We start from the raw sequence: 26,806 nt of genomic DNA on the forward strand, positions 1-26,806 counted from the left end.
AATGTCCAGAATGGGCAAATTCGTAGACCAATAGCAGGTCAGTGGTGGCCTAGGGGTGGGAGGAATGGTGGGGAGGGGCTGGGGTACACCTCAGGTGTACAGGGTTTCTTTCGGGGCTGATGAAAATGTCCTAAAAATGATGGTACAACTCTGAATACACCAAAAGACACTGATGTAACACTTGAAACGGGTGAGCTGAATGGTACGTGAATTATAGCTCAATAATAATAATTTAAAAAGCTCAGTTACGAAGAAGGGAGTGTAGGCTGCAGGGTCAGATGGCCTGGGCTCACATCCTGACCCCACCCCTTCCGAACTGGGCAACTGTGGGCAAGTCACTTAACCTCCTGCCTAAATTTGCTCCCCTGCAAAATGAAGGTGATGCAGCCCCTGTTTTGTCAGGTTGGCGTGAGTCCGTCCATGTGACTGTCAGGGCAGCGCGTGGTAGGCGTCTGCTCTGATGAGTTCAGGCCTCTGTTTAATGTGGTGGAAGACGGAAGCCCCGAGAGGTTAAACGACGGGCCCCAGGTCACTGTCGTTTAACAGCCTCCAAACTATATGTCCCAAGTGCTCATCCCTGGAACCTCTGCGTGTGACCGTATTTGGAAACAGGGTCTTTGAGGGTATAATTAAGGTAAGGATCTTGAGCCTCAGAGGTTGCGGGATTACCCAGCTGGGCCCCACATCCAATGACAAGGCCTTGTAAGAGACCCAGGGGACAAGACAGACATAGGGGAGGAGGCCATGTGGGAACAGGGCAGCCACCAGCTGGGAGGGACGCCCAGAGCCGCTGGAAGCTGGAAAGGGGGAGGAACGGATTCTCCCCCAGCGCCTGCCGCGGGAGCACAGCCCTGCCGACACCTTGATTTTGGCCTCTGGCCTCCAGAGCTGTGACAGGACACATTCCTGGCCATCTGGCACGGCAGCCCCGGGAGCTCGAACAGTGACCCAGCCCGCGGTATCAGGGCGAGGGCTCGCGACTCCGCTTACCACTCGGGACACCTTGGTGGCATTTATCGGCAGGTAAAAAAAAAACAGCTTCAATCCCAGATACCGTGAGGGTTCTGGAAGCAGCTTCTGTGATCTTCAGATGAGGACACAGAGGCCCCACTGTCCCCTCGCCCATGCCGCAACCCATCAACAAGGAGGGAGGCGAGGCTGGAACCGGGCGAGGCTGGAGCCGGGCGAGCCCCGCTGTCTCCTTCAGGGCACACCAGCTCATTAGATTTACCAGCCCCTGCCTGAAAAAGTATTTAATTTGCCTTTTACAATGCACCAATTGCAAGTTAATTAACTGGCAATTGAAAGTTATAGGTGACGTTAGAATTTATTAATAACATTGGAAATAAATCTCCGTGGAATTCAAGTAATTGAAAATCTCATCAAATTCTCTTTTTTTATCATCCATAAAACAGGGCTGGGAGAGAGGTGTTCCAGAAACCTCAGGGGGTGGTTGGGGTTGCAGGTGTGGGATAATTGGGTGGGAGGGGACTGCTCTTCTGACCTGGGCCCATCTCAGATGTCCGCCTGCCCCCCTGTGCACCACCTCGGTCACTCCTCCTAGGGACTGGGAAGGAGTCTTTCTCCCTTTGGGGATGTCCTGTGACCCACTGTGGTGATCAGAGCGGGGCACTGGGGACACACAGGTGTCCCTGCCCACCAGAAGGTCATAGCCTGGTGGGGTAGACAGAGCCACGAGGGCTGGGGCTGGGGGCCAGAGTCAGCAGTTCCTGCCCATCTGTGCCCGTGTGTACACACACATATACCAGGGGCTGTAGCCTGTCAGTGTTGGAGAAGAAATGTTGGGTTTGGTTTAGACACAGGAGAGAGGTGTGTGCAGGAAGCAGAGCCCCGAGGGTGGGCAGAGAGCAGAGCAGACTTAGGGAGCCCCTGGGGGGGTTGGGGTGAGGTGAGGTGAGGGGGTGGGCTTGTGCTAATGCTCCCTCATTAACCCCCTGGGTGGCCTGCGGGGGTGGGAGCTCCCTTCCCTGCCTCTCTTCCTGCACTGGGCTGATGATGCTCATGAGCCCCTCCCCCGGGGGGCTCGGGGGAGAGGGGCAGTTGCAGGTCCTGGAGGCCCCGCAATGGCACCCTGGGAGGGGGGACTCTGGGTGGCTTGCCTGTCCATTCTGAGTCACCGCTGGGACCTGTAAGTGGAGTGTAGAGGTGCAGGCTGGAGTTTCCACCCATGAGCACAAAGACACAATATGAGACAAGCGAGGGCCGGGGAGCGGCCCAACTGGTCTCATTGGGCTGCAGGAGTCAGAGGAGGGGATGCGTCTGAGGATTTTGTCCAAAGCCGAGAGCCGAGATCTGAGAGCCGCACTGCCCCTGGGGCTCTAAGTGCGAGACCACGCCCCTTCCGACCTGTTGCCCCCACCAACCCCCAGTCCTGCAAGCACCCGGGGCCCCCACGTGGCTGGGGAGCCAGCACCCACAGGCCAGACAGAGACGAGGCCAGCTAAGGAGAGAAGCTCCGGCCCGTTGCCGGGCTGGTGCCGCGGTACATGCCACCTGCAGCAGGGAGGATGGGACCCTGGCAACAGGGCCAGGTTGCAGAGCCTCAGTTCAGGGCCGGGAACAGGGCAGCCACTGCAGATCCCTGAGCAGGGGGGCAGCGCAGGCAGGCTTGTGTTTCAGTGGGAGCCCTCTCTGGGCCAGATGGAGGGAAGGGGCCAGACTGACCACGAGAACCTGCTATAGCAGCCGGTCCCCTGTGGGCCAGCTCCCTTCCCCTCCAGCATTCGAGGTCCTCCCAGATCTGGCACGCGGCAGCCGCTTCGGTCCTCCCGTGAGCGTTCCTTCTGTCCCGCACCCCTAATCTGTCCTGCTCCTCGGCCGGCAGCAGCCTTTGCTCACACTTGCCCCTCCTGGCAGTGCCACGCCTCAGGCTCCCGGTTTACGTGCACGCCATCTGCCTCCCGGAGCCACAGCAGCCAAGAGCCTGGCCTCACCAAGCCTCAGACCTGTCCTGAAACCCTGCTTCGCCACCAGTCGGCTGTGTGACCTTGAGCAAGCCGCTCAACCTCTCTGGGCCTTCGCGGACCCTCCACAAAACGGGGAAGGTGGTTCTGACACTAAAGCGAGGGGACCTACGCCCCATGTTTGGCGCGGTGCCTGGCTTCATCCTTATGAAGGACTGGCTCATGACCACCTCCCCCAGGAGACCCCGTCCCCCAGCCCTGGCCCTCGGGGACTGGGGCCTCCCACCTGGAGCTGCTTCCCTCCTGCGCTCCCTTCCACTCCCAGCGACCTGGGAGCACCTGGGCATCCGGTCCTGCCCCCGTGCTGGGGCCTCGCTCCAGACTCTGCTAGCCTAGCCCCCCAGGGCCCACCCCAGACAGTTGCACGATCCAGGGCCAGGGGACAAACGAAGGCGTCCCATGTATCTAAATATTGAAAAGTTACATGTTGAGTTAACCAACTGAAATAAAATATGCTGTATGCTCCTACTTTGACAAATATCCTTTACAAGGACTGGGAAGGCCGGGCTGACTTCAGAATCCTGACCTCTCAGGGCTCTGCCCTAAAATGGGATGGCCCCGGGGGTGCCAGCCCCTGGTCCTCGGAAGCCCCCCCTCCCTACTAGCTGCTGTCCTGGGCCGAGGGGCCTCAGGCGCACGTGTGGACACCCACCCTGCGGGTCCGCGCTCCGTCCACACCGGCCAAAAGTGACAGCCCCCTGGACTTAAGAATGCAGATGCCAACAGGGAAGCAGCCTGCCCTTGAGATGTGCGGGGGGAGAGGCCCACACAGGAGCCTGAGCTGAGGGCCATGGGGCAGCACATTTCGGTGTCCTGGGCAAAGCAGATAGTCTCGCATGGCTTCTCCACCATGGGTCTGGGAGAAGGAGATGCCTTCTGACCGGCTTCCCTGAGCAGGGGATGGCTCAGCTTGTCAGAGGGCGTGCAGTCCTGCAGGAGCCCCAGGGGCTGCACCGTTCCCTGGCTGAGGCTTCAGCCAACACAGGGGGTTACTCAGGGCCAGGGGTGGTGTGGGGGGGCCCAGTGAGCTGAGAGGGTGGCCTATAGAAAGAAAAAGGGGCTCAGCCCTCCAGGGGAGGCGCTCACAGCCCTGCCTCCTGCACCTGTGTGTACGCTCTGGGCACAAGGGGGCCTTGTACGAGGGGTTCCCCCATGAGCCGCCCTCCTCCGCCCCCCCAAGCCTTTACAGAGGCCGTTCCCCTGCCTCCAGTGCCCTTTCCTGTTTAGTCGACTCCCACTGACCCCTGAAGACCCTTTTCTCCTCCACGGCCCCTCCCCTGGCCCCTGACAGTTTAGGTGTCCCCTCTGCTGGGTTGCGGTGGCCCACAGCCATGTCCTGTGCCGTGTGTGCGGCACCGTCCTCACATCGGACCACACCGTCCCTGGGTGGGAAACTTCCAGGGACGGCCTCCCTCAGCACCTGCGTCTCTGTGGCCAGGAGCCCGGCTCCCAGGCCTCCCCACCAGCAGCGCTGCAGGACACCAGAGCCCCGGGGTGGGGAGAGCACCTTTATTGTCAGAGAATTCCAGACTTCCCGCCCGCCTCTGACTGCCGCCGCACCTCGGCCCCCAGGCCGCTCCTGCCTCGCGTGGGGCAGAGGGAGGTGGCCGGGGCCTGGCCACAACCTCCGGGGAGCACCAAGGATGCCGGGGACAGACAGCTCCTGCCCTGACGGGAGACACCACCCGGGGTGGCACCCAAACCTCTGAGTCAGCGGCTGAGACGGGGTCCTGGCCCAGCAAGAGAGGAGCACCAGGGCGAGTCTGGGTCACAGGGGACCCATAGCCTGAGAGGCCCTGAGGGCTGTGGTCTGCGCTGCTCTGGGGTCCCCGGCCCCGGGTGTCTGCTGTGGAGCCTGCTGCCTGGGCCCACGGCTCTGAAGGGGGCAGCGTCTCTCCTGACAGAGCCCGGGACTCAGACAATGTCCTGTCTCTAGGTGGTCAAGGGGACGTGGGACTTGCCACATGCTGCAGAAATGGCCAACCCTAGAGATTCCCAGAGAGGGCAGAGCTGCCGTCCCAGGAAATACTCCCTCCTCTGGGCTCAGGGGCAGGAGGGCCCTGCTGGGCTGGGTGGGTTGAGGCTGGGAGGCAGCAGTGGGCAGTGCCGGTTTGGTCGGAAGGGTCCTGCACCCCAGGGCCCCTCTCTCACTATCCCCAAGTCCGTGGGAGTGTCCCGGGTTTATTCAGGGTCTCCCTGGCGCTGCCAGACCCTGGAGCAGACCCCAAGCCCGGGGACGGGGGTTGAGGAAGGAGGCCCAGGGCCCTGCGTTCCTTCCCTGCCGGCCAGTCCAGCCCCCCCGCCGCCCAGCCCTGTGCCCACCCTGAGTTTCTCCGTGAAGACAGGAACCTGGCACTGTCAAGGGTTAAGGACCCGGGAGGCCTGGGTTCAAATCCTGCCCCAGCTGTCCTTGGTCCCGTGGCCTCGGCAGGTTACTTATACTCGCCGGGCCTCCGTCCTCCCGTGGAAAGTGGGGATATCAAGCCTACCTCCTAAGGGTTAAATGAGACGGTGCAGGGAAAGCTTCTTGGATAGGCCCAGACTCAGTAAATGATGAGTATTAGGATTATTCTCACGCCTTGCCCAGCCCACCCAGATCCTGTCTCCTGCAGAAAGTGAGGGTGGGGAGGGCAGGGACCAGCAAAGGGCCCTGCCAAGGGTGCTGGGGCCCTCTGGACCCTGCCTCTGGAGCTGCCATCTGTCCCCAAGTCCCCCCAGGCCCTGGGAGCCAGTGTCCCTTACGATCGTCAGCGTCCAGAGCCCAGGCCCACTCGGGGTGTCTACAGGAGCCAGCCGGGCGACACAGGCCTCCGGGCCAGCTCTCTGGCAGGGCTGGGGCTTGTCCTGGAGAACTGGCCTCTCTCACTTGCCGCCGCCGGCCCGGCCAGCCCTCCTCTGCCCGGGGTCGGGGCCGAGCAGGGCAGCGAGCATGCCGTCAGGCGGGGAGCCACCACGCTTCATCTTCAGGTTGGCTCTCAGGGCAGCGTCTTGGCCAGAGCCCCCCTCGGGGGAGGCCAGGGGATCTGGAAGGACAGCAGGAGGGTAGGCTCACGCAGGGCGTCGAGAGCTCTCAAAGGCTCCCTTTGCTTCTGGTGCCCAGCCAGCAAGGAAGCCGGATGCCCAGCGAGGACAGGGCAAGACAGCAGCAGCCTCCCTGGTCACGCAGGCACCCACCCCCTCAGGCGTCCGCCTGCTCCCCCTGCGACCAGGGCTGCCCGGGGCTGGGCTCCAGGCCCCGCAGGGCTGCCGGTCCCCACCTGCCGCAAGGGCCTCCCACCCCATCAGTGAGCACGAGGCTCTGCAGAGCACCGTGGGGCAAGAGGAGGGTGCCTTCACAGAAGAAGAGACCCTAGAGCAGGTCCTGAAGCGGGAGCTGGTGGTCAGCCGGTGGAGGGACCGGCCTGAGCAAAGGCACGGAGGTGGGAACGGGAGCGAGGAGGGCCTGGGATGACTAGGTGGTGGCTCCAAGTCGCTGGGCACCAGGCCATGCTGGGGAGGGACTTGGGACTTGAGGTGCCTGGACATCGGTCACGGGCAGTTGGGAGCCACGGAGGGTCCTTGAGCAGGGGAGGCACAGGGTAGGGTCCGCCTGGGGTTTGGGGACGGCCAACTGGCAGCCAAGTGGAGGTGTCGTCGAGGCAGGCAGACCAGAAGGCGGCACGGAGTGGGGAGGCGGGGCAGCGGGGCTTCCCAACTCCACGGCCAGCTGCAGGTCCGGCTGGTCCCAGGCCCTGGTCGCAACTCACCATGGATCCCAATCATGTGCTCCAGGATGAGGACTCTCTCTGCTAGGATCTTCAGGGCCTCCCGCAGCTGCTGTACCCCCTCACCCTGGTGGGGAGGAAGCAGCCAGGGTCAAGGCCAGCCACAGAGACAGGCCATGTCATCCCAGCCCTCCCCGCTCCTGCCTCCTCCCGCTTTGTTCCCATCCTCTCAGTACAACAGGCGTCCCAGCTTGGATATCCACGTGCCAGGCCTGGGGTTTGCACTCTTGTTTGCAGACAGGAAACCTGCTGCACAGAGAGGGTAGCCAGGGTCCTGTGGCCACACAGCCTGGCTTCACACCCAGACCCATCCCCCTCACGCCTCGGTTTTTCCTGCTCCGGGGGCTGCCCGGCTGCTTCCCCTGGGCGCCCTTCTTTCTGGAAAATGCCCGGCCAAGGGCAGAGCACCTAGCATGGGTGGGGGTGTTCCGCAGGTCTCCTGAGAGCTCTCCAGGTGTGGTCACCCCAGCAAGAGAGAGAGAAGGGAGAGCCGCTGCTCCTGGAACGTCAGCACGAGGGCACAGTGAGGACAGGCCATTTCTGGGGGCCCAGCCTACACACGGGCAGAGGACCCTGGGCACCGAGACCTGTCAGTGAGCTGATTTATTGAGAAGACAGGTGTCAAGGCCACTTGGAAAAGGCAAGTGATGGTGAGGGGCTCAGGCCCCGCGCTGAAGTCAGTCCCAGAACAGTGCCTCTTGCTGGCATAACATGACAGCTCTGTCCTGACGTTCAGAGTTTAAAACAACACAAAGGGATGGGGCACCCAGGTGGCTGGACGGTGAAACGTCCGACTCGATCTCAGAGCAGGTCTTGATCTCGGGGTCGTGAGTTCAAGCCCTGAGTTGGGCTCCACACTAGGCATGGAGCCAACTTACAAAAAAGCAAAATAAAAAAACGAAAGTAGAGCAAAAAGTGACCTGTGTTAAGGAGAAAGGTCCTCCCCCGCAGCGAACCAAAGGCCACGAGAAGCCACACTGGCGGCAGTGTCGGGATGGGGGTTCAGGGCCCCACCTAAGCCCCACGCCCCTGAGCCACGGGATGCACGCTTACAGAAGGCGAAGGGAGAAGTCCTAAGTACCGTTTCCCTCTCCCCTTGCAAGTCTGCGAACCTCCCTGCGAATCTGTGCCCATGCCTTGTACCCACATCTTCCTCCCGCTGCCTCCTGTACCCACCACAGATGCTCTGGCTCCAGCCTCCCCCCTCCATCCCAGCCCACCTCCCCAGTCACCCCCAGGCTGGCTCATTAGAGAACCCTAGACGCCCACTCTGCTGGCCGCCCCCCGAGCTCTGACACACCCAAGGGGATTCTTGCTCGCAGCCTGCAAGGTCTCCCCTGCCGGCCCCACTGCCCTCACCCCCTTTATCCATCACCCCAGTCCCCAGCTCCCCTCCTCCTCCCAGAAGACGGCAGGTCCCCATGGTCATGCCCGTGCTCCATCTGCGTCCCCTCCCGGCCCCATCGTGCCCCGGCCCCTGCCTGCTCCCATTCACTCCCCCACCATCCCCTCCCACATCCACCAGCCCTCTGTCCACCTGCCCACGTGTCCTTCAGGCCACCAGCGCCGTGACCCTGGGGCACCGCCGCGCACCAGGAGCTGCTCATGGGGGATTCCAGTCCCTGGAGAGGGACTCCACAGCCTGCAGCCTCCTTAAATAAGGGGTTCTCCCCGGCAGGGTCCCCCCTGTCCTCCGACCCCGGGCCAGTCCCCCATCTGCACGCTATGCTGCAGGCATTACGTCACTCACCGGCCTCCCCCGGCGGGCAGGGACCCCCTTCACCCCGTAGCCCAGGGCCCTGTGCCCTGTCCCTCCCACCGGGACACAGCCGAGGGGGCAGGAGGGGAGCACAGCCCCCAAGACCAGTTACCTCTGCAGCAGCTTTGTCGTCTTCTTGCCCCTTCCCGCCAGGCTCGCCCTAGGAAGAAAACCGTGCAGTCAACCACCGGTGTGCGTGTGTATGTGTGCGGGGCGGGGGTGAGTGGGGGTGCCTCTCTACCCTCTCCAGCTTCTCGTGCAGACCATGGGGGCTTGGCAGGGAGTTAGGAAACGCTGGGCAGGCAGAGCCTGGGGACAGGGGTGCTGGGGCCCAGAGCTTGACAGCTGCACCCAGTGGAACTCCTGCCCTGGGGTGAGCAGAGCAGGGGAGCGCCCAAGGCCCCACGCACCCCTGCCCAGCCCGGCATGGTTTGGCTTGGGGGCTTCACTGGGCTTCAGGTTCGAAAACCCGCAAGCTCAGGTCTCAGCCCTGCCAGGAATCAAGTCCCCGCTTCTCTCTGCCTCCACCCCTAAAACAAGGCCAGTAATATTGGCCTCACAATAATACCCACGTGATATCCAATGTGACTTGGAGCAAGTTACTTGACCTCTCTATGCCTCCGTGCTCTCATCTCTAAAACGGGGTGATACTGCCTACCTCCTGGGAGTATTCGGATTAAATAAATCAATACTGATAATGAGCTTTGATTGGAGCCTGGTGCCCAAAGTTCGGGGACAGGAATCACCATCGTAACCAGAGAGAAGCCAGGAGGAGGCATGGCTTTGGAGGCTAACACTCCTGGGTTTAAATCTTGGCTCCATCATGGCCTCACTGTGCAACCCTGGGCAAGTTACTTAACCTCTCTGAGCCTTAGCTGCCAGTTCTCAAAAAAATGGGGAAAATAAAGTCCTGCCTTGCTGGGTCGCAACTAAGCTTAAACTCACTATGGATGAGGAGCGCCTCCCCTCCCAGCACATAGTAGGTGCTCAGCAAAGCTCCATCCCTCCTCCCTGGCTCTCTGCCCCTAACTTTAGAATCGGTCACAGAGGAGGTGCCTGCCTCCTTGGCCCTGCAGGCAGGAGTGGAGACTCATAAATTCTTGTTTCCAAGGAGGGAAATTCGAGGCCAGCTGTCGGCGCCCTTACTCCTGGAAGGTTCAGAGGAGGGAGGAGCTCCGAAGGCCACACAGCATGTTAACTCAGGGGTCTGGGCTTCTGGGCTCCCCGGAAGAGACCTGAGGATGCTCATCCAACCCCCTACCAGGAGGCTACTTCAGTTCTTGCTCACACTCCCAGTGAGGGGCTCCCCACTTTCCAAGGGCACCCCTTCCCACCTCGGGCAGCTGGGGTCGCAGGCAGGCAGCCCCTTCTCTGGGCAGGGTAGGTAGAATCAGGCCATGTTCAGGGTGGCTGTGGGGCTGAGCTCAGGCCAGGCCGGGACAGACCCCCCCACCCACCCGGTGCCCTGGGCCTGCACCCGAGCCCACCGCCCTGGGAACGGCCCAGCAGCACAGCCCCCCACTCACAGCCGGTCCTGTCACGCCCCGCTCTCCGGCCAGGCCCTGCAGAAAGGCAGACAAAGCAGAGGAGTCCTTGCCTGCCCCCCTAATACCTCCGGCCTCCCCTTAGCCGCTCCTGCCCCAGGATGGGAAGACGATGGTGTGCAGATGGGAGGGCCCCTCCCGGGCCATCCTCCGCTGGCTCCTCCCTGAGCCCCGGCAGGGCCCTCGGTCTTCTCAGCGGAGAAATGGGCCGTTGTGGTTGTCACACACACAGATGGCAAAGCCCTCAGGCCCCCCGCACGCAGAGGGAGACCCCCCCCAGAGAACAAGTGACAGGGTCCCACTCGAGGCCTCCCGTCCATGTTGATTGATGTCCAGCCGGAAGGCTCCCCAGAGCCCAAACCCATGCGTCTAGCTGCCCTCCCACTTCTCCACCTGCCCACAGGGGGGTGCCCCACTCCACCTCCCCCAAGTGGAACCCTGGGTGCCCCCCCCAAACCCACCGCACTCTGCAGCCACCTCCCAGGGAGATGGCTCCCTGTCCTCCCAGCTGCTCCCACGCACGCCCAGGAGCTAACCTTCCTTTCCCTCTCTTGCCAAATCTGTTCCATACACCAGACCTGTCACCTCCACTTTCTAAACACGTCCGTTCCCTTGGCCGCTTCCAGTGCCACCACCTGAATGCAAATCACCTTCTCTCTCCCCACATGCTTCCGTGTGTCTCCTCCCTGGACTCCCTGCCCCACTGCCCCCCACCTTCCGCTCCCCGACCACAGCCACAGCCCGAGGGGTCTCTTAAAGATGTAAATCACATCATGGGGTCTCCCTCCCTGAGACTCAGAGTCCCCTTTCCCTGTGACGGAAACCCACACTCCCACAAGCCTTCTCTCGGAGGGTGCCCCTGGGGTGCCTGGCTCTGGGGGGCCTGGACTCCCCATTTACCTGGCCTGTCGTACCTGAGTCAGGAACAGATCGGGCCTGAGGGCCCCCTGCCACCTCTGCAGCCCCAGGCCGCCCAGCCCCCAGGCCCTGCCCACCAGCCGGCTCTGGGCCCCTATGTTCCCGGCCAGAGCTCCTGGCCACCCCTCCCCGGGGCCGGTGTGCCTGCCTGCCCCCTCCAAGCTGCGTCCTCCTGGACGTAAAAATCCCCAGCAGGGACAACAGGAACTAGATCAGGAGTCAGGGGACACTGGTTCTGAATGAATGTACACTCTACCAGGCCACACTGTGGCCCCCCGGGCCTGGCTGGACCCTCGGCTCGGGCTGTTGGCACCCTGGCTGTTTGGGGTGTGTGGACTCCCGAGGTCCCAGCACTTACAGAGCCAAGGCCCAGACTCCCGCCCCTTGCAGCATGGGGGTCACCGCTAGGCACCCCCTCCTCGCCCAGCTGAGCCTGAGTTCCAGGGACAGCGGGGCACTAGGGCTGGGCAGGCCCTAAGGTGGGGGCTGCAGGAAGCCCCACCAGCAGGACACCCACCCCTTCTGCTTCCGGGCTGCCCCTCCCCGGGGTGATTTCTTCCCAGGCCCCGGGCTTCTGCAGCACGAGGCCCTTCCCCTCCCAGCACTTTTTTTTTCTCCCTTTTCCCTCCAACAACCCACAAGGGAAGCCTTGTACCCCCTGCTCAGCAGCAAAGGCGGCCGGAGCCCAGAGAGGTTGTCTCTTCACCCAAGGTCACACAGCTGGAGAGGCAGAGCAAGCTGGGGCTTGGGGCCATGTCGCCAGGCTTTGGGGCACTCTCTCCCACACAGGTGACTCTTGGGGAGGAGGGCGACAGGCTGGGGTGGACATTCTGTGACCTGTATGTCCTCCAGAGGCACCTGGCCTCTCTGGGTCCCATTAGCTCATCTCTGAGATGGGAAGGGTGCCAACACGTCCCCAGCATGGGGGGTGGGCAGCCAAGGGCCGCCCCTTCCTCAGCAACTCAGGCTGGGAAGAAGCCTGGCTCTTCTTTCTCAGAAGACAATGCCCCCTCCCCTTTGGGCAAGTCCTTACCTGGGATCCAGGGACACCTGGGGGTCCTGGGGGACCATGTGGTCCAGGGGGACCTGTGGGCAGAGTCACAGATGGTCACCCGGGGCCAGCCCCCTGCCCACCCTATATTGCAACCTGCTCTTCTCTCAGAGCCTCATCTAGGGGGTCGCCCTACACACCGCCCAAGCCCCCCCAGCCGGCCACTCTTCCAGCAAATCTCTCTCAGGCCTGCCCCTCCCCTGGACCTAGGACCCTACCCCTCCAAGGCCACCCTTCTTGCCTGAGTTACTACAACAGCGTCCTGACCATCCACGCTCCACGTGGCCACCCAGAGCCACCTTCCGGTTAGGTCCTTCCCGGGGTTCCTGAAGTCCTCAGCCGGGCCCCCTCCACCCTCATGCCCCCAGCTACTGTCCTGGAAAGTTCCTTGGCTTCTACACTTCTGCAGATGCTGTCCCTTCCTCCTGGAGCTTCTCCATCCCCCCCAAGGCCCAGCAAATTCTTTCCTACTGGCCTTTCCTCTAGTCTCAGGCTGAGCATCACCTCCTCCAGGAAGCCTTGTGGCACCTACCCCCACCCCTCCTCTAGGCCAGTCCCCGACAGGGACCAGCCTCCACCCATGGCCATGGTGGATTTACAGGTCCATCCCTGGGGGCCAGGGAGCACCCAGACGGTCAGGCTGAGTCTGGTGGTTGCGGCACAGGGAGCAGTGTTCCTGCTTAAACTTTCCACATGACAGTGAGGCCTCTGGGAGTCCCCTGCTGGGCTGTACCCATGCTGGGGGAGGACCTGCAGGAAGTGCCCCCCCCCAGGTGGGCACAGATCTGGACTCTGTCTAGTTAAGAATGCCCTCCCTCCAGTCAGAGCACATGCCCTCCCCAGATACCCTCCGAGCACCTTCCCTCACCTCGGGGCATTTGCTCAAATGCCACCTTTTTTAAAAAGAGACCAGGAAACTAAACCCCTGCCCCAAGTAGGGAGAGCTCAGTGACTACGCGAAAGGGCAAATGAATGATGGGGGGGCAAGGCACCCACACACTTGGCAAGCAGGGCTGGCCCCTGCCCTGCACGCCCCTTTCCTCCCGTCCAGGGAGGGTCCCCGGAGGGTGGGAGTCAGGCCAGGCCCAGGATCCAGCCCCTTAGAGCCCCAGGACCATCCCCTGCCCCCAGTGCCCCTGGTTTCTGCCAAAAGGCCCAGGGCATCCTGCCTCTCATAGGCACCTGCCCTACCAGCTCCTGGGGCCAGCCCTGTGCTGACCCCCCGCCTCCCCCTGGGCCTGGGCCTCCACGTACCCCGGCGCAACCCCCACTCAGGCCCACAGGGGGGCAACCCTGAGCTGCTTCTTGTGGGCAGCAGGCAGAAACATTTGGGGTTCTTGTGTCCAGTCCCACAAAGGAGTTGCCCCCCAGAAGCAAGGGAACTCGCCAATCCCTAGCACCCTGCCAAGGCCATGGGCCCCCAACCGGCCCCACAAGGCCCCTTGGCCCAGGCCAAGCCCAGAGGGGGTGCCCAATCCAGGCCTGGCTGTGCGGCTGCCCTCTGCACTTACCTGGAGGGCCAGGGGGGCCCCGGGGCCCTGGGACGCCGGCCAGCACTGTGTCCACGGCTGCAGAGGCCGGCTGTGAGTCTCCGTCTGTGGGCAGAGCAGAACCGCCCGTGACCCCGTGGGACGGGGCTGGGCTGCCGGACCTGAGCTCCCCCAGGGCCAGGACAGGCACCCCCAACTCCACTGGGCCTCATGCCCTGGCAGGCAGATGCTATTCCTCCCACGGAGGCCAGGTCAAAGGGCAGGGAAAGCCCAGAGGGGTTCATATAATACACAAATTCCTCCCAGAGCTTTCTAGGCCCTTCCGAGTCTGGCCCCGCCCTACTCACCTCCCCAGTGTCCCAGGCCAGAACTCTCCTCCACCCCACTCCACTCCACAGGCCCTTTCTTGATGCATCTGACAGCCTCACTCCTGCGGGGCCTCCTCCAGGAAGCCCCCTCTGCCCATCCTTTTGAGTTGCAGGGCCCTGGGCTGCCACTACAGGGCCCATTACTCAGCCTGGGGCAGGAGTGGGGTCTGTTCGCGGCGAGCTCCTGCGATTTGTGTCTCTCCAGGGCAAGCCCCATGTGACTTTGTCCTGCCGGGTCCCCGGAGCCAGACCCAGAGAAGCCAGGCCCCAGAAGTGCCTGGGATCGGAGCGGCTACCTCTGCCCTTTCCCCCACGCCCGGAAGCCTGGACCACAGGCTCACAGCGGGCGGGGCCCCACTGGGGCATCCCCATTCTTCCCAAAGCGCACACCCGGCCCTCCCTTGGGGACCCCAGGGCCGGGGGGTAAGGAGGGTCCCATTTGAGGAGGGCTCTGAGCACTCCAGATGGCAGGCAGTGCCCGAGGCATCATGCCCAGACCGGGGCAGGCTGGAGCCCTGGGACTGCTCCTTGCGGCCCCGGGGGTGTGTGGCTGAGCCCTGTTTGTCTCTCTGAGTCTTCAGTGAGTTCCCACTTGCTCCAGAAGGCTCTGCTCTCGCCTGAGGGCAGCCCAGGATCCCCATTCTGCTCAAGAATGAGTCCTTCCCATCCACCAGAGCAACTCCATTGGGGAGTATTAACTGCCCCCACTCTATAGGTGGGGAAACTGAGGCTCAGATGGGGACAGAAGCACCAGCAGAAGGGGGCTAGGGTTTCTCTGACCCAAAGAGGTCCCCATCCCCCACGGTGCCCGGGATGTCACCCAACCCCTGTCGCCTGCTTCTTAGAACCCTCGCCCGGTTTCCCAGGGCACTTAACCAGATGACACCCCTTTTGCACTCCCCACCCCACTCTCCGGGCCTCTCTGTTCCTGCCCTCCCCACAAGTAGGCAGGTGTTTCTGGGTTCAGAAACACCAGACTGTGGCCCCTGAGGGCAGGAGTCTGTTTTGCTCACTGCTGTATCCCCAGCGACAAAAACTGTGTGCACGACACATAGCAGGTGCTCAACCAACACTTGTCGAATGGCCTAAGGTCAGGGGCTTTGCCTTTGTGTTCCTGTCACCGAGTGGGGAAACCAAGGCTGGCCAGACAACAGAGTGACCTGTGGGGGGTCAGGACCCCAGGGGCAGGAGCTGAGCACCGGGACAGGAACCGGCCAGGCTGGGGCCAAGAGCCGGGTTGCGGGGCCAGCGTCAGCCCCCAGAGACCCTTCCACCCCACCCAGCAGAGCCTTGCTCCCAGGCCCCGCTCCCTAAGGGTCTGCTTCCCCAGGGTCCGTCCCTCGGGGGACACTCACCACCCTTGTCCGTCGGCGGCTGCAGGGAGTAGAGGACGCCCTGGGGGCCGTTCGGAGGGAAGCCCGGGCTGCCCGCTGGGCCAGGGGGGCCGGGGGGCCCGGGGCGCCCCGTCTCTCCAGGAAGCCCGCGGGGCCCTGGCGGCCCCAAGAGGCCTGCAGCGGGAGAAGAGGAGTCACGTGAGGGCTGGGCCTGGCAGCTGACACCGCCGATGGGAAACAGGTCAGTGGTGGCCTCCAGACCAGTCTCCTGGGAGGGCTGTCCTGGGATGTGAGTGAACATGGCTTTCTCTTCTGGCCTGGGGAGCACCGGGGCCGCTGGGTGGGAGGTGAGGGAGGCAGGGTCGCCCCCTCCAGAGGCCTCAGCTCTGGGGTCGGGGCACTGAGGGTGGCAGCCAGCCTGGGCTGACCCTATACCTGCCTTCACAGAACCTGTACCTTCCCCGCAGGACCCTGGGGGTGTTGGGGGGGCTCTCTGGAGGTGTTGTTTCAATGGCTGAGAAGAGTCCCCAGGCCCCAGCCGCCCCACCCCCACGCCTGGACCCCCCAGCTCCCGGAACCTTCTGTTCTTCCTGCAGGGTGAGCCCAGGCCCTAAAGGCTTTGGGATAGGGTTGGCAGTGGGGTTGCTGGTGGGAGGAAGTGAGCCTGGGACCCCCCCAGGACGGCAGTCATTGACCCCAGCGAGATCAGGGGTGCAGGGTGCCTCAGCTGCTCAGATAGGGGAGAAACCCCAGCCCCTTCCCCCAGTGGACAAAGTCAGATCTGGGGGGGTCCTTACCAGGAGGCCCTGCTGGGCCCTTCTCTCCTGCCTGGCCCCGGTCACCCTTGGAGCCTGGGGGACCTGCAGGCCCTGGCGGTCCCGTCTGCCCCGGGGGCCCTGAGGAGAGAGTGAGATGAGCCCTGAGAACACTGTGGGCCGAGCTGCCACGGAGGGGCTCCAGGCCTGACCACCTGGGCCATCAGGTCAGACCTGCTCCCAGGAGCAGAGACCTCATTACAGTCTACAAACCATTTTTGTACCTATTAACTCCTACGATCTCAAGAGCTGCTTGTGTTCGCACTTCACAGGTGGGGAAACTGAGGCTCAGGAAGATGTGGTCCCTTGCTCAAGGGCCCAGAGCCAGGCTGCGGATGAGTTAGGCCCCTCCCTCAGGAGTCCTACTGTCTCCCTGCTCAGGGTCGGGAACGGCGCTTGCGGCAGAGCTCCCCAATGAGGCCTCATCGGAGGTCCCAGGAAGCCCTAAAGCACACGGGTGCCCAACTCACCCGCTCTCAGGGATTTCAGGGCGCGCCCCGGTGTCACCATTTGTAGGGGTTGTGCCCCACCTGGTGGCCATTTCTTGGAACTGCACCTTGCCTGGTGAGGAGAAAGCGGCCCAGGAGCCCCAGCGCCCCTCCCAGCCTCCCCCACAGGGGGTTTGGGGCCTGGGTCTTCTGAGGGCAGGGAAGTGCCCCTCTTCCCCAGTTCCAGAAGAAGGATTTGGAAGAAGGCAGGCAGGGGCAGCTGCCTGGACGTGAAACTTTGGGAGGTGGGCCTGGGGACCCAGAATGAGATGCTCCCCCCACCCCTGAGCTCACCCCTCCTCCCACAGCCTCCAGCCCCGTCAGAAGATCCCAGAGTGTCTGCTCCTCCCAAGACTGGCCACCGGACGCTCCCACTGCTGGGGGCCGTGCCCTCCCTGCTCTGCTCCTTCTCCTGACTGGCCAGGCACAGGTGGACGAGGTGAGGAGGGAACAGGGTATGAGCTCAGAGCGGAGGCTGGGCAGGGGTGCTAAGAAGGTGGGGGCTCAACTTCGAGAGAGGCGAGGGAGGGAGAGCGTCACCCGCACAGGGCTCTAGTGGGGCCAAGAATCATCGAGACAATATGCCCCTGGATCATGGGCTGACCCCAGGGGTCATTTCTCTGGGCCTTGGTTTTCTCCTCTGGAAGCCCAAGCATTACAGACTTACTGGAATGATGAGAAGTGATATCTGTGCAGCCGAGGGTGATATGAAAATATTTATTAACTAGCCCAGCAGTTAACCTCACAAGCAGAAAGTTCAGCAAGGACCCCCCAGAAGGTGGTGGGAGGCAGAAAGGTCCCAGTAAAATTGAGCCAGAAGGCTGCGGCTGGGCTGGGGGTCTGAGTGCAGATGCTAAGAGGCAGTGGGGCAGGGCGTGAGGACATGCACCCAACTGTGTGCACCCACGACACGGAAGGGTGAGGCCCTATAACGGTTTGGATGGGGTCTGCAGGGGCGGTTGTGGCCCGGCGGCAGCCAATGGTTTCCACGAGGGGCTGAAGCCCCAAAGGCCAGAGCTTCTATTTTTCTAAGAGAAGCTTTCTAGAAATCCTGATCTTCATGCGAAACCCCACAGTTTTGAAACGTTAGCTCGGTTTTTCAAAATACCATGTGAGGGCACTCGATCCCAAGGGCCTACGGTGCAGGCCTTCACTCACCGGCTGGGCCCGTGGGCCTTCTCCTTCGGGGCCCTGGGTGGGCGAGTGGGATGGCATCAGGGAGGAAGTCCTCGTTCCAGGGTGGTAGGGTGCTCTGGGGGGCTGGCAGGTCATTGCCCGGGCCTGCGGGCTGCCCTGCTGCTTCCAGCAGAAGAACCTGGGCCGGAAAAGGGCAGAGGGTCAGGACCCCGGGCAGGCCAGAGAATCTGGTGTGTGCCCTATGAGACCTGCAGCTGCCCCAGGCCAGGTATGGGTGATCACTGCTCCCCCTGCTGACATGTTCCCCGCACCCCTGCCCTCCTTCTCGTTCCCATTTCAGGAGAGCCCCCCCAGACCTGGGGCTTGAGCAGGTCGCCCCTGGGACACCTTCATACTCCCTGTACTCCTCTTCTGGAACGGCCATCCCCATGAGGAGGGCCCTGTGGTCACCGCCCCCCTCTTCCCTGGCTCTTCCCAAAGGAGGGGACTGAAAAGATACCAAAGGGCCTGGCTTGGGAAATCGTTTTTAGTAGGAGCTCTAGGAAAACAAAAGGTGGCCACGCGGGGCCAGCATGGAAAGCTGCCCTGTCCTCTCCCCTTGAGAGAGGTGGGGGGTCAAAGCCTGGGAAGACCCAGGGCCTGGGCGGGGACGCTGTCCTCCCTCATTCAGGTGAGCTGGAAGCCAGGCCTCAGAGGCCCCAGGCAGTCCCTGCTGTCCCCAAAGAGGTCAGCAGGGGGCGCTGTGCACCAGGGATCCGAACAAGGCCCCGGTGACGGGGGGCCGAGACCCTCTGGAGGCCCACCCAGACCGAGAGGGGTCCCCGGGGCCAGTCCAACAGAGCCTGGCTTCCTGCTCTGCCCACCGCGAGCCCCTAGTCTCTGCACCCTGATCTGCCCCAAGGGGAGGACGTCTAGCGTCTCAGGTTCCCTCTAGTTCTTGGGAGCCAGAAGCCTGCGTCTGCTAGATTCCCTGACTCCCCAGCCCCACGTCCAGGAGGGCCAGGCCTGTGCATTTGGCCTCCCCCAGGTCCCGGCTGCCTCCCCAAATCCCCCTGCCTGCCCCCTCCCCACTCCTGGCGCCGCCCCCACAGGAGAGGGCGAGGACACCTTGCAAAGCGAACTTTGAGGAGCCCCCCCAAACCACCAGCGTCCCGACACTTCGGGGCGCCCTTCTGGGCCTGCCCTGCTCCTCCTGGGCCTCAGCAGCCTTGCTCCAGCCACCCTGAACTATACCCCAGGGCCCCTCCTGCCCCAACTCCGCCTCCCCCCAAGCCCTTCCCTTCACGCCAGAGCCGGGGGACAATCCTAAGACTCCAGTGACCCTTCCCCCCACACCAGCCCCCCGGCAGTCTGTCTGACCCTGTGGACTGAGGGTGTCCCCTCCTGTGTGTGCCCTCAGCCCCTGCACCATCGCTTTGTGTCAACAGCCCGTGCACCCACTCTCAGGGTCTCCATCTGCAGTGGGCCAGGGGCCCTGGCACCTGCAGCCTCCCCCCTCGCAAAAGACCTTGGCTCGCTTCTTTGTGGGGCACCTCCTACGCAGACTCCAAGGCCCACAGAGCCCACGGACCTGGGCAGAGCCCCAGCCCCAGCCAAGTTCGCATCAGCCCCGGCCAGAGTCCAAGGCCGCCGGGCCTGGCCACGGCCGACCTCCCGGACAAACTGGTCCCACCCCTGCAGGCATGACCTCACCAGGGCGGGCAGCAGTGGGTGTGGGGGCTCAACCCAAGAAACCCAGACTGTGGCCAGCCTTGGAGGCCAGTGGTCCTGATGACATTACTGCGGCCTGGCTGATTGGCCGGGAGGCCGTCCTCCTGCCCCAGAGACCAGCTAAGTCGAGGCTTCTGAGACCCTCACACAGGGAACCCCCCTCAGGCTCCCTCCCACGCCATGCGGCCATGGGGTCCATGAAGTCAGAGTGTAAACTGAGGGGATGGGGGGGGAAGTCAGGAAACTTCTGCCTGCTGACCTTCCGCCCCACCATCCCCCTACCTCCACCTGACCCTGTCCCAGGAAGAGGGTGGCAGGACTCCCAGATCAGCTCCTAGGGCTGGACCCTTTGTGAACTCAGGCACCAGCAGGGAGTGAAGATGGAACAGACCCTGATGGCTGCCTGGCTCAGGAACCCCCTATTAGGTACCTGTGGGTGTGCCCCAAAGGAGGAATCATGACTGGCCAGGTACCTATTTTCCCAGCTCCCTTGTGACTAGGAGGTGGGCAGATAGCCCAGTGCTGGCCAATGAGACACACGAGCCTGTTAGGGTGCTTTGCCGTAACCTCTACTTCCTGCTTTTGAACAGGTATAAGGATGTGATGTCTTTAGCTGCAGCAGCCACTTTGTAACCATGAGGCACTAACCAGGAGGACAAAAGCCAACTCACTAAGGAGGTGGAGGGGAAGGCTGTGAAGAGCCTGAGTTCTTAAGCCACCAAACCAACCCCAAGACCACCTACCGCTGGACTCCTTGTCAAACAAACAATAAATGTCCTGAAAGAATAAGCTGCCATTGGCTGGGTGTCTGTAACTTAGAGCTGAACACGTCCCTCCCGGCACACCAAAGCAGCCTTCTTATCTCAGAGGGCAGAAGCCACAGTTTCCAGGCCTCTGGGTTGCTGCTTTCGTATGCCAGCCCTCAGGTTTCTGACGCCCCATCTGGAGTTCGCCCCCCTGGCTCTCACTGGCCTGGCCACAGCCACTAACCCTGCTCCATGGTCTCTCTGACCCCGGCAGGCGGGCGCCTGGCCTCAGCAGAGGCTGTCCTGGCAGCTAGGCCAGCTTCCGTCCCCCTCCCTCTCCAGGCTGATGCCTCTGAGGGCCCTGTGACCTGGGCTGATGGAACACCCAGGGGCTCGGTTTCCCCAGGGGACACAAGCGTGTTCGCAGGCAGGGACACAACTGGCAGGTGACCTGGAGAAGGCACAGGAGCTGAGGCAGGAATCAGCCCACCCTTGACCTCGGGGGTGGCAGCCACCTCTCCGCACAGCCCAGACTCTGACCACCTCCCCTTCTCTGCCCCGAAGCTCACCCCCGTATACCCACCCCAAAACAACCCGGTGAGGGGCAGCGAAGTGACTCCTTCCGTTTCCATTTCACAGGGCAGCAGACTGAGGCCCAGGGCTGAGCAGGGACCTGGCAGGGCAGAGCCATTGCTGGGCAGGAAGCCTATCCCGGGCTCCTCCAACACCTCCTGCTGCCCCCCTGGGTCTGCAGAGGGGTCACGACCTTCACCTTGGAGCCAGGGAGACAGCCCCCGCCCCCCAGAGCCCTGACTTTTAACACCCCGAGGTGCCGGGCCAGGGCCAGGACGGCTGTCGGCAGACACTCTGCCAAACCACGCAGGGCCTCAGGAATCTGGAAAATGTCCTTCAGGCCAGCTGGCTTGGGGACCCCTCCTTTTGTTTGAAATCTTGGGTGCCAGCAGTTCACCCCGGCATCTTCCCCAGGGCCCCCCACCCTCCCAGGGCTTCCCCAGCCCCGGCTTGGCTCAGGTGGCAGCATCTCTTCCCTGAAGGCTTCCACGCCCGCGCCGAGGAGGGTACGGGGTCCCCCACCCCCAGCCTGTGCCCAGGGGTCTGGGCTGCTGGGGGACCCTCCCACCTGCAGAAGGCCTCGGGGACAAGGGACGCCGTTCGCCCCCTGGGGCTTCTCATGCCGTGTGCGCTGCACGGGGTTCTCCCATACACCTGTGCCTTCCCCTGTAAGATGGGGACGGCAGCCTCGAGGAGATGATGACACAGAGGCTCTCCTCGGTCCGGCACTCCCGTTCCCAAAGCCAGGTCCCACCACCATGTCGCCTGAGGCCCCAGCCGCCCTTGACCCCCGCCGGCACATTGCGCAGTTGCGGTGAGAGCTCGGTCCCACTTATGTCTGGCTCTAAGGGACAGTCCCCTGCAGCCCCCATCCCACAGGGCAGGTGCCCTCATGGAGGCCGAGCAATTTCAGCAGACACGTGAGGCAGGGAGGTGAGGTGACGGGAGACACGGCCCAGAAGTGTCTCCCACGGAGGGACGGTAGAGACGGCGGGCTTCCTCGACCCTTGGCCTGCTCTGCACTGTCTCTCCAAGGAGCCAGAGGGGACAGAGCCCCCGGTGTCCACGAGGGTAACCTGCCCGTCACCACACCTGCTTTGGAACAGGTCTGAGGATGTGATCACACAGCCTTCCCTTCCTGACTTACTGCCTGTCTCCTAGCCCCATGCTGCCTACGGCTACTTCCCCGTATTCCTCCTTTCCTCGGTCCTTCAGCCTCTGGGGTGGCCCGCTCCGCCCTCTGATGCAGCGGGGTGGGGGGGTGGGGGCGCTAACAGGAGCCAGGCAGTTGCTCTTCCATCGGCTTGTCTGGGCGCCCCCGCCCTGTGCCCAATGGGGGTGGGGGACAGGAGGAGCCAGATTTGGGGGCAGGAGCCCTGGGGGGGACAGGGGTCCCTCCTCTTTGCACCCAGGGGTCACCTTCCGGGCATCCAGCCCCCCCCCCCGCCCCGGTCACTGAGACCCACACCCAGACCAGCCTGCTGTCCGAGACCTCCAGATTTCTTGCTTTCCCCACCCCAGGAGGCTGGCCCAGCCCAGAGAAGGCCACCCTGAGCCACTGAGGCCCCAGCAGCACCCAACCCCTGCGACCAGGCTGCTCGGGCCTGCTGGGCTCCCCAGGGCTAGGCTGGTACCTGATGCACAACCCTCACACACACCCGCCAGCTCCCTAGGCCGGGCCCCCCAGGCCGTCTGACCTTGGCCTCCAGCGTGGTTAGCCGCTCACTCATGTCGCTGAGCCGGGTACAGTTCATGCATTCTGAAAGAGAAGGGTGAACATGGAGTGTAGACCCTGGGGTGAGAGCAGTCAGCCGCCAGGACAGCCTCTGGGCCGGCAGGAGGGGAGCTCTCTGATCAGTCTGCCTGGAAAACTCTTACCCAGCCTTCAGGGTCTTATCCTCAGAGCCCCCTCCTCCAGGCAGCCCACCTGACCTCGGAGCACCCACAGCACATTGTACTGCCCGCTTATTCAGCGAAGTGTCCGAGGCAGCACCCCAGGTGCCTGGTCAGCCTGCGAGTGCCATGAGGGCGGGGTCTTTGTCTATTTTATTTGCCCACAAAGCAGGGGCTCAAAAAAATTCAATAACTGATAAATAGGTGGTAAAGGGGATGGGCTCCCTGCCTTTGAGAACTCAGTCTGGGGAGGGAGATGGGCAAATGGGTACAGGCTGGTAAGGGCTACGCTAGGGCTGGAAGAACAGAATGTGTAAAAGAGCATCACGGGGGAACAGCAATGCCAGTTTGGGGTGGGGGAGGTGGTGATCAGGGAGGACATCCTGGAAGCAGGGGCATCTAAGGGGAGGCCTGAGGGAGGCACAATGATGGCCCGGTGAGGAAAGAGGGCTGACGTCTGGAGACAAGCAAGAGTGGAGAAGGGTCTGGCAGCAGGCTGGCCGAATCAGAGCAGACCCAGGGACCCCCCGCCCATGCCCGAGGGCCCCCCACATCCCAGACTGGAGCGGTGGGCTGGGGCCTAACACTGGAGGCCTGGCAGGAGGAGCTCTGGGCAGCGTCCTGAGGCCAGTGCGCAGCTGCTGGAGGGGCTGAAAGTCAAGGTCAGATTGGCATTTTTAAAAGCTCACTTGGGCAGCAGCCGTAGACACTGGGTGGGTGTAGGAGGGACGGGAAGCCGGAAGGCCAATTAGGAGACTGGTAACAGTTAACCCCCCAGGCCCACATCTCCCTGGGCTATAATTATCTATTTATGTCTGTCTGCCCCAGGGACTGGAGCTGTTTAAAGAGGAAATAGATGGTTCAAAGCTGTTCTCAAGAGCTTTTATTGCTCCAGAATTCGAGGGATGCCTAAATCTCTCACTCGGTTCACAGCCTGACTGACCTTCCAGGAACCTCATTCTGGGCCAAACAGACACACTGAGGTATGAGGGTAGCTCAGGGGGTCCCACCTGGTGTGCCAGGGCTGACCATCAGAGGCCCTGTGGCCGCGGTGAGGCCTGAAGCTCACCAGCGGTGTCCATACCTGTCCCCCCCAATGGCCTCCCCTGTCCTCGGAGAGGTCCCCCAACTTCATCTCGGCAAGCAAATGCCCTCATTGACGTCCCCGGGTTGCAGTGGTGATTGCTCTGTGAGACACATGGAGCACGGCCAGGAGTCTTCGGCCCAGGGTTCAAGCTGTGTCCTCCCCAGGGGTGCCGGGCCTCAGGGCAAGGGGGGCTGAGCTGGGGCCGTCTGCTCGCCAGCCCTAGCTGGGTTTACAAGACGTGGGCTGGCAGAGGTCCCACTCCCCCTCACCTCCCTCCCCGGCTCCCCTGGGCTGGGCCCACTCAGTGGTTTATAAGCATTTTTAAAGAACAGAACCCTTTTTACCCCCCAATAAAACCCTGTCCATAACCCCGAAACATAAAACAGATTAGAGACTAAGGTATAAACACTGAAGCTTCCAAACAACTAGAAGAATGTATACAGTTTCGGGACGGGAATGGGAAACACTTCACAAAGAACCAGGGAAAGAGAGGGGGCGGGTTTTCTGCTTAAATGTTGGCGGGGGCGGGGGGGGGGTGCTGAACCCACATGTTTCTTCCTCCCTTCTCCCAGGAAAGGGTGGTGAAGAAGGAAAAAGGGATAAAAATCCACAAAGCAAAGAGAAAGGCACAGGAGAATTCTCAGCGGATGAGGCCAATAACGCAGCCAGGGGCCCGGGCCCACCTGGAAAGCGGACATCAGGGCCTCCAGGCTCCCCTGAGGCCGGGACAGCACCAGGCAGGCGATGTGAGGGGTCCTCTCTGGGGACAGACACAGGCCTGAGGGGAAAGGCCCACGGGTGCTGAGAGAAACGGCGGGGTCTCCCAAGGCCCCCAGTCAACAAGGCCAAATCACGGACACTGCCTCCCTCTTTACAAACGGACAGCTCAGGATTCCCGAGCCTTAAAAGAAGCCTTTAATGGAAAGACAGAGATCAAAACAAATGGGGTCCCACTCATGCACCCACTATCCCAGCCCCATCTACGCACCCTCCGCTCATCCCCCCCCTACCGCCTACGTTACCCCCAACCCCACCCCCTCCCTCCACCCCCGCACCTCCCCAACCATGCTCAGGAGCCCCTTGGAGACCGATGAGGTGGGTGGCAGGGCATTATGCATGAGGGTGCCTGTCCTCAGAGCGAAGGCCCACGGACCTTCCCGTCCTCTGGAGGAGGACCGGCCTGGAGGACTGTGAAAAGGGGCTTTTCTGCCTGAGCCCAGGCCCCCTCCGTGACCAGGAGGGCACCACCCCACCCTGGGGGCGGCAGGAAGAGCACGAGGCAGGACGGATGTGGGTGAGCTGAGAACTAGAGCCCCATTCTGACCCAGTGAACATTTCTGAGGCGTTTAGGGGCCGTCCACAGAGCATTTCCAGGGTCTGAGGCCACAGACAGGACTCTCTGCAGGGGGGAAATTCTGTGGAGGGAGGGGTGAGCCTCGGGCTCTCGCAGGAACCTATTTCTGGAAAGTGTGCTGGGCCCGGGCCCAGTTTGCTCTGGCACTGGGCACGCCTCTTGGCCGGTGAGGTGCGGCTTGGCTGGCAGCGGGCACAGCGGGGCGGGGAGGGGTTCCGGTTCCCCAGCCACAGAGAGGCCAGGAAGGTGCAGCCAGCGGGCAGGGGTGAGGCTGCCAGCCAGCCTCCCCGTGCCACCTGCCTGGGCAGGCGCTGAGACCAGCCGGGTTGTATGGTTCCCCTGGCATTCTGTCATCGACAAGCAATTATATTATGTTTGTTTAAATTTTTCTAACGATTCATGGGAGTGGTGGGGACAGAGGAATGGCACCAAGGATGCTGACTGGCACGCTGAGGGGACCAGGCCCTGCCCACTGGCTCTGGGCCTCGGTTTCCCCTTGCTAAGATGAAGACTCTCACTTCCCGAGATTCGGACAGTTCCCACGATCCCAGCCCCCTGGTAGCACACACAGGCCCGCAAATGCCCAGGGCCACAGCACGTTCCTGGTGTCTAGGATGCAGGAAAGTGTGCCTGGAACTCTTTGCCAATATGTGTGTATCAAAGTGTGGATGTGCCAGGCAAACCAGTGTGTGTGTGTGTGTGTGTGTGTGTGTGTGTGTGTGTGAAAGAGAGAGAGAGAGAGAGAGAAAGAGAGACTCACTGCTTGGTGCTGTTAGTAGAAAGAGAACTATAAGGCCACTAACTCACTGTGAGGCTGGAGAGGGCTTCATTTGACCTCTCTGCCCCTCAGTTTTCTCATCTGTAAAAGGGGGTCTATATTGGATCAGCTCCAAGGGCCTCAGGATCCTGCTCCCTGTGCCCTTGCCCTCCGGCTCTCACCGCTGGGCTCTGTCCACCCACTGCCAGATGGTGCACCTGCTAATCCACCGGCCACCTGCCCTTCAGCCAGCACAGCCACCGCTGATGGTTCTGCACCCAGAATTCAGGACCCAGCTCCCGAGTGAGGCGACTCCCCAGGCCTGGGCCCTAAGGGGAGCCTTGCCGACTGCAGAGAATACGAGATGCCGAATGAGACCACCGTGAGGCTGGGGCCACAAGACCCTGACGGGGGGGAGCGAGGGCACACAGGTGGTCCTGCCCCCAGACACCCAGCCCCCTCTGTGAGAGGTCTCAGAGATGGGTCCACAAGCAGGGAGCACGTGGAGGGTGGATGTCACCAGGAGACCAAGCTGGAAGAGATCCCTAAAATCCCCCTGGAGACCTTTGACTCCAGCCCAAACTCCTAAGCCCTGTTAGGAGAGCTCCAGGCAGGTCAGTGGGGTCAGATGCTGGCGGGCAGGGGGCGGGGCTGGCCAGGTGTGTTCACAGGAGACCACAGGAATGAGGAGGTCCTAAGTGGCCTCAGTTTCCCCAGTGTGACAAGAGCTGGGGTGGGCCTAGCACAGACAGGACTGTTACCTTTCTGTTTTACTACATATGGGGTCAGCCCTGCTCCACCCGAGTGTAGTCTTGGGCCACACATTCTTTTGATGCCTCCCTCCTCCCCACTGGGGCCTTGAAGGCCATGTAGGACCTTCCTCTACTGGTGAGACTTTGGTCATCTCACTCTGTGCTGGAAACTGTTGTCAGGGGGAAAAAGTGCTTGTCCTGAGTAGGCACAGATTTCTTTTGCCTTCTCACTCACACCATGCCAGCCAGCCAGGCCACGCCCCCTCTGGCCAGGCCACGCCC

General features: G+C 62.3%; 1 protein-coding gene across 3 annotated transcripts in view; it reads right to left on the bottom strand.

Annotated features, from left to right (window-relative positions):
* Positions 1–5,846: 5,846 nt before the first annotated feature.
* The window catches only part of COL26A1 (collagen type XXVI alpha 1 chain), a 139,586-nt gene continuing 118,626 nt past the window's right edge, over positions 5,847–26,806 (bottom strand). For 2 of the 3 annotated variants that reach the window (XM_028110319.2, XM_088017176.1), the window contains exons 4-13: positions 22,379–22,440; positions 17,674–17,830; positions 16,010–16,108; positions 15,234–15,386; positions 13,532–13,615; positions 12,003–12,055; positions 10,034–10,069; positions 8,620–8,667; positions 6,731–6,815; positions 5,847–6,007 (exon numbers count right to left, since the gene is read on the bottom strand). In XM_028110319.2, coding sequence (XP_027966120.1) covers positions 5,847–6,007; positions 6,731–6,815; positions 8,620–8,667; positions 10,034–10,069; positions 12,003–12,055; positions 13,532–13,615; positions 15,234–15,386; positions 16,010–16,108; positions 17,674–17,830; positions 22,379–22,440 — 938 coding nt within the window. Of the gene's footprint in view, positions 6,008–6,730; positions 6,816–8,619; positions 8,668–9,964; positions 10,070–12,002; positions 12,056–13,531; positions 13,616–15,233; positions 15,387–16,009; positions 16,109–17,673; positions 17,831–22,378; positions 22,441–26,806 lie in introns of all 3 variants that reach the window. The other variant, XM_088017175.1, reaches the window with a different exon arrangement.

The sequence above is a fragment of the Eumetopias jubatus genome, unplaced genomic scaffold (assembly GCF_037043125.1).
Source record: "Eumetopias jubatus isolate StellerSeaLion01/CBP00866 unplaced genomic scaffold, mEumJub1_p1.0 scaffold_12, whole genome shotgun sequence".
In the NCBI taxonomy this organism is placed as follows: Eukaryota; Metazoa; Chordata; class Mammalia; order Carnivora; family Otariidae; genus Eumetopias; species Eumetopias jubatus.